Source organism: Limulus polyphemus, unplaced genomic scaffold (assembly GCF_000517525.1).
Source record: "Limulus polyphemus unplaced genomic scaffold, Limulus_polyphemus-2.1.2 Scaffold1999, whole genome shotgun sequence".
In the NCBI taxonomy this organism is placed as follows: domain Eukaryota; kingdom Metazoa; phylum Arthropoda; class Merostomata; order Xiphosura; family Limulidae; genus Limulus; species Limulus polyphemus.
The window spans coordinates 163,802-171,441 of NW_013667609.1; the positions used below are offsets into that span (position 1 = coordinate 163,802).

Genomic DNA, 7,640 nt, shown 5'->3' on the forward strand with positions numbered 1-7,640 from the left:
TTACCTTTAAGGTCTTTAACTTACCATTGATATGGGATAAGTAAATTGAAACAAATTTTTTTTCACATATTATTTGTTTCAAATTATAAAAATATTCAAAAATTTTTTTACTTAAAATTTGTACCACGTGTAAGTAAATCTTTTTATGTTTAGTTACAGTACTGTTATATATGGGGAGAGTAATATTACTGTTAATTCTAACTTATATAAATAGTTAACTGTATTTAACCGAATGAGTATTATCAGCTAACTCAACAGAAATATCAGAACATTTTGTGATTAAAAAAAAACATGCTCAATTATATTTTATTGAGGTACAGAGTGATTTGAAGTGTAGTAAAAATCAAGATTTTGTAATTCACTCACTTAAAGAATTAGACATTACATTTTATAAAAACATTAGTTAAGTTAATGTTATTACTCTGTGGTCTTTATAGTAAGGTAAGCACCTTTAATCCATTGTGAGGGTTCATCAAAAAATTTCTGCGTATATCATCAAACATGATAGTGTTTTTACTGTTGTACTGCTCAAATTTTCCCCAGATCACTCCCAGTGGCTTTACCTGGAACAGAAAGAAATGTATCAAAACATATCAGGTTTAATGATTTTAATGACACACTTGGAAGTGGGATGAAATTGTACAATAATTTGGTCTTTCTCTTCACTGATGTGTATCAAAATGTCATTTCACTTCCAAAATAATAAATTTAACATTTGTTATATGCCCTACATTATATGATCTAGCATACTTGGCACATATTACAAAAACAAATTAACTCTTCAGTGTCATATGTAAATATTTTTTTCTAGTGTGCTAAGAGTACTTTATCCAAAAGACCCCCCCCCCCCCTCCAAAAAAACAAAAAACAAATCTTGTTTTAGGATCATCCATAAAGTTGATCTTATTTTTTGCTGAAATACACATATACATATTTTGGGTATAAAACTGAGGTGAGTCCTAACGGTGGAAAAATGTGGAAAGCTTATACTTTTTTTTAACACTATGCTCTTGTTCTTCACATTACCAATAGATTTTTTAATGTTAATTTACTGTGTGCAAAACTAGTACAATTCTGTAACTGTATAAGGTCATAAAAAGTGCTGAAAAGTAAAAAACCCCTGAAGATTGTGGAGCATGTTCCGTCCTAACATGTAGAGAGTTTCATACTTCCTTTTAACTTTATACAATAAATTATTGTGTATTTTAAAAACATTGGAGTTACCAACTGATTTTATGTTACATTTTATGATTATTTGTTTTGCAAGAGTAAAAATGTTTTACTCACATAAACTTAGAACTGATTTTCGATTTCTGTTATAAATTTAGCATACTTGTTTTTAATTGAAGAACCATTATGATTATAATAATAAACTGACAAGTAGGGATGGCTGATGCAGATAGCTGTTGAGTAGCTTTGTATGAATTTTTTCCACAGGCGAGTATAATAGGAAATTTCAGTTATACACTCAAATAAATGTACAAAATGTATACATTATACAGTGAGATCATTTACAAAATGGATTTCCAGAAATTCACTTCCATGATACTATGATCTAAATCTCTATTCAAAATCATTTTGTTTTTAGCAATTTATAATGATTCCCTTATGTTAAATTCATTTTCTGAATTAAGCATTTGTACTTTATCCCAATCAGTACTATGTGAAGGGTTTGACACATGTTCCATGAAGGGTGAACCACTAATTTTTCACTTATCAACAGCATTTTTGTGTTTTTTAAATTGAAACTTCAAATTCCAATTTGTCTGTCCAGTATAACTTAACCACAACTACAAGAGATTTTATATATTCCACATCTGTTATTCAATTGTATCTTTAACTCTATTAATGATATTAATTAATTTTAATTGATGATTATTCAATAGTCTAGATATAAGATAGTAAAATCAGGGCTCGAAATTAGCAGGGCCCGGGAGCCAATGGCCACCAATAATGCCAGTGGACCCGTAAAAAGTGTCTCTAGGTAGCTCATGTAGTCCCTTAAAATCAAAAGAGCCATTAAATGTTTGACTCCTCATAAATTGATCTAAACATTTCTTAACTTACGACAAACTACGAATGGACTGTCCCAAATTTACGAGCACTTGTCAGTCATGTACAATTCACAAACGTCGTCACTATGAATGCTCGTGTATTCAAAGTAATGGACTTTCATCACTTTGTCCACTATTCAAACTTTTTAGTATCAGTGTAAGGGAATTGATATATAAAATTGGAAATTAGTGATTATTTGAACTTTTATAAAGATGACTACTGTTTTCAATTAGAATGCTACTTTTTTAACTTTTGAGCTTTTCCCAAAAAAATACAAGTACAAATTGCAAACTTGTAAATTGTTTGGAGAATCTACCTTATTGCACATACATTGTTTGTACATGTTAGGGTACACACTTTTGGATCCAACTTTGCAGACTGCACTAGCCCAAAATAAAAACAAAACATAACTGTTTTACCGATCACATCACAATTGGAAATCATGATTGCCAATAATTACAGTGCACAATCAGCCCGATTCTGATTATGTAAAGTTGACAGTTTAACCTTTAAAACTGTAATGGCTACAGAGAATGTACTTTGAAGGTTCATTAAATTTGAAATGGTTGAAATTATCAATACATGTTCCACGCAAAACAAACAAAATAAATCATGGTCTCTTTTCCATTTTTTATTAGAATGATTGAAACAAAAATTGGGACTGAACTTCCAGCTAGTACATGATCAATATATAACATTATGTGACTGTGGTGAGAGACAAACAAATTGTTGAGGTTCATTGCCTAAATTCATGATTCACTTCAGCCATAAGCTCGAAGACTTTTGCTATCATTGTACACATTTTGAGCTAAACCACTTTCTAATCCAAAGAATGTATTAAAATCAAAGGTCAAATAAAATGTTTAAAAGTTTTCATTCACAAAAAGAGGAATCTTCAAAGCTGTTGCTGATATGTATTTTTTTTAAATCAGAACTTACTGAAAAATGCTTCTAATTCTATCTTTACTGTATATATAATGATCAACATGCTTTCATTGAATGTGTTTCAAATCTCAGCACTTACAATCACTTTTGAAATTTGTATAAAATCCTGAAATATTAACTTTTACTGCTTATAAAGATGTATACACTCCTCTGTTAGTTACAGGTGCAACTGACAGTTGGTTATGAGAACTGCCCACCTTCGTGATTCTTGTTTTTCAACCATTTGCTTCATACTCGAAAAACCCAAAATATTTACTTTTTCTCATTCAGAAGCAATCCAACCAATCAGCAATCACGTTTTTCAAGCCACAACTAACTTTAAAGTAGCTTCTTGGAAATATGCATATCAAGACACATGGTAGTGCATTGTGAAGTGAAAACAATCTACAAGAAACACTGTGCATTATTAACAGCAGTGATATTTTAGTGATTTTCCACTTTCTATAGCTTGGTAATCCAAACTATCACATATTTTAAGTGGATGGATTCTAGAGTCAATCCAGTAAAAAACATACAAGATATAAAATCTCCAATTTTGACTGAATTTCTTCCTTTTTTCTTATTTTTCTTTACACCGCAAGAATGGAAAATTCATATGCAGAAACACATACTTAACTTTTATGAATTTTTTTTCATATTTGGTATACTGATAGATCTTTAAAACTTACAGTTAGGTGTCAAATTTGGTCTAAATATAAGCCACATGTGCAAAGTTATTCAACAAAACTGCTCACTCTTGACCAAAAGTTTTGCACACACCTATGAAAAAAGTCATGTGAGCTATCAAGCTAAAATTATTACTGCAGCTTCACCTATGAGTAAAAGTGTACTGTTTTAAGTTTTTGTCATATGGATTAAAGACAGATGATTTAGAGCAGCAAAACTATAGAATGAAAGCACATACAGATACACAAGTAAACTAGATTAGCAGTTTCTAGCTCAAGCTTTCAAAAGAATCATAGGAGGTGATGGTTATTATTCATTGCCAAGTTTTAAGCATAGATTTGCTAAATTTTTTGAAATTCTTTTAATTAAAGAGTGTTTAGCATCACATGATATTAGCTTAAGCAAATAGCGTAAATAATGATGTTTGATACGGCTGTACTGAGTGCATGTGGGTGATGACAAGAAACTGTTAATCTAGATTACATGGTGTTGCTATAAAGAAAGTTATTAATGCTGAGTTTAGAAAGGAAAACCTACCACATATATCTTAAAGGATCTGGTTGGGTCTCTAAAATATAGGTCTGTTCTAAATAATATGGATGCAATCCTAAAGCTAATGCTGGTTACTATCGAGTGTCAATTTTTATGGTTTGTTGGTGTGTATTGACAAAAGAAGGGGCCAACAAAGGACGGAGTGTGCAATTTAAAGAAATAATAATGGCTGGAGATGGCTTGAATGGGTAATGAAGAAAAACTTTAATATAAGTTTAACATAACAGCAAACGTACAACGTTTCGACAAAGTTTTGTCATCATCAGGTACCTGATTATAATACTCATAAACGAAGTTTATCAGTAAACATTATAATTCTTTCATATACAAAATATTTCTATTTTTTTTAATTAAGTATTAAGGTTTGTAAAGCAATGTTTCTCTCATGCCTTTTTTTCTTTTCACATCTTGCCTATCTGTCATGCAAAGTAATTTTCATTTTAAAATTAAAAATACTTTTATGCATCAGAAAATGTTGAAATTTCACATGCAAAATCCTTATAATGTCCGGATAGTTATCAACCATTTCTTAGAAAAAACTTCATTTTTTTTTCTGCTATTTTCAGTAATTAATCTCTGCATGAATTCGATAAATCTGACCAATCTCCCAAACACCATAAAAAATGAGAAAATAAACATAAATTATGCTTGTTCATTCTAGAATGAACACTAATTATAACACAAAAACATAAATGTTTAGACAAAATAGCTTAAATCTCATAACATTATACATTTATATATATTTATCATATTGACCTTTCACCCATGCCTAGCTAACAATACAGAAGTTACAATGATGTGGCTCATGTGCACTCATGTTACCGTATGAAATAACATAAAACTGACCTTTGGTCTGTACAAAGTAACTTGTCTTGGCTGTGTTTTAGTCGACTAGTATTTTGTAATTTACAGCCACATTTCAATTATTATACATTATATATGTATATAGATTATTGCTATTTTGAAATAAGTTCTTAGTTATTTTTCCTAAAACATAGAACAGTAAATAAAAAAGTAAAGCAAACAATCATCTCTTATAGTTACGACCTTTGTATTCAGTTGCTTCTTGATGTAGGTTGCTAAGCCTTTAAAAATTTTGCACGTGGAGGACATAAAACAAAATATTTTTTTAGGTTTTATATATGCATTTGAATAACTAAAAAAAATCATAAATTACTACATTAATACCGTAGAATTCCACTATAATTTATCAAATGTAGTAACTAAGCTGTATTTGGATCTAAAAAAATATGAAATTTTGAGCAGACTAAAGACACAACCTACCACACTGAAATTATGATTTCAAAGAAAGAAATGATGCTAAGTATATTAAAAAGGCTTAAAACACCACTAGGGGTCATTCTGAGCTTCCAATTGGTTATTCATGTCATATATAGAAGTAAGTGTTTATAAGGGAGCGTTTCCAAAAATGGAAGGAGGTGAGCGAGATGCCACTATGTTTGATTTATTAATGAGCAATATCTTAGCAAATAGAAAAGATAAGAGGCTCTTATTTTATATTCTAGCTTGTGAATATCTGTAATTTGAGTTTCTAATTCATACAAAACTATAGAATTTGTATTTTGACATCACAGACATCTAATTTGAACCAGTGCTGCATTCAACATACCATGTTACACACAATAATTGATGTTTATGTGTTTTTTAATATTTACTTTTAAGTTAACAAATGGAGTAATGTATAGTTCTAAAATTTGAATTATAATCTACAATTTGATACCAAACGTATTGACATCAATTCATGAAATAGTAGTTCAATAAAATTTTGAATGTGAGTCAACAAACGAGATGATATGGCCTTTCACCTGTGACCCGTATTGAAAGGGTTAAGAGCATAAGCCATTTTACACTGTCATAAACCCTATCAATAAAAGCTAAATGTAATCATGTCATATTTACTGTAAAAAACAATTAGCATGAAAAACATTCAACAATATCACTTTTCATCTACTAGAGCTTATAATACACAAATAGTAATATTTAATAATATGTGAGGAAGCAAAATTCAAGATACTGATATTTTTTAATACAAATTCTATTCACACAAATAATTTGAATCATATTTTTAAATCATGAAAACTACAAAGTACCTGAATGATGGTGTGTTGTTATCAAGAATGTTTATCATAGGTGCACTGTTGGATCGTTTCAGGTTTGAAGTAGTTCCAACAGAAGTTGACGGGGGATCCACATCCATTCTTCTACATGAGTCTTCCAATCAGGCAATTCCACAGTTCAGTTTTGCAATAACACCTACAAAACAAGTGATTTTAATCCTTTAGAATTGTTATGGAAAATGATGCCATTTGTTTTACAATATTTATTCTAAAATTAAAAGGAAAAATTTACTTGTTGTGAGATTTTGTCAACAATGTTAATATCAAATCTTTTTTTTTTCATTGTAAAGAAAGCAAAAACTAATCCAAGACTTTGGGGGGTGGGGTTGACGAGTCTAAGATTATATTACCAGATCTGCCAACTTGTACAATTTAGATGTAATTGTTCTGATTTTTTTTTAAATTTACACCTCTACAAATTGTTGAGTTATTTTATGATTTTATGTGAAATTTCGTAAGTTGTTCAGCAACCTTTTTTTCTACCAATACTTTTTCTGGAAATAATTCACTCCCTTGCATCTCAATATTACAAATGCTTGAAATAGTCTATTAAACAAGTGTGGAAGCAATAAGTGTCTAGGGTGCACTGATAAGTTTTTGAGAGGAAAATTGTGGGAAAATGTGGTTCTGCTTTATTCCCAATGACTCCAACAAAGAAATATTTATAGTCAGCAGAAGTTAGGCATGAGTACTCAAAACAGTTCAATGATACTGTATAATCCTCAGAGGGTATAAATTATGCAATATGTACAAATTGTGTATGTGATTAAATAAAACATAATTAGTAGCAGAACCATTTACATTTTTTGCTATTTTTTCCTTGTCCCCATTAGGATTACTATTTTTCAAAATTTAATGTTGGCAGCCTGTATTACATCAGGAAAAAAATACAATTTATGTATTTTCTCCAAAAACGTTTTTTAGAAACACCGAAAGACTCAAGTTTGATATGTGTTAAAATGCACTTCAAATAGGATCTTTTTTTTGTTCACATAGTTTTTTTATATTATTATTTGCAGAACCAACCCTTGCTTTCATATGCTGTCTTTGACATAATCATTGGATTTGCAATGATGTACAAAATTACACCTCTATCCAACAGTGCACTGATCTTATTATATATGTTTCCATATTCTCAGAAAAGTACCAGCCTTATGGCACAATCAATTGTCATTCAATCTGAGGCAAGACACCAATTACAAAATTAAAGCAAAAATACATGTATTTAATGATAAATATATTGTGATATATATATATATATATATATATATACATAGAAACAAA

The 7,640-nt window shown here is 29.8% G+C and overlaps 1 protein-coding gene across 7 annotated transcripts in view; it reads right to left on the bottom strand.

Annotated features, from left to right (window-relative positions):
- Nucleotides 1-7,640, bottom strand: part of LOC106465610 (ubiquitin-like domain-containing CTD phosphatase 1) — a 53,102-nt gene that overhangs the window by 13,440 nt on the left and 32,022 nt on the right. For all 7 annotated transcript variants that reach the window (XM_022393541.1, XM_022393542.1, XM_022393537.1 and 4 more), the window contains one exon: nt 450-563. In XM_022393541.1, the coding sequence (XP_022249249.1) occupies nt 450-563 (114 nt within the window). The remainder of the gene's footprint in view (nt 1-449; nt 564-7,640) is intronic.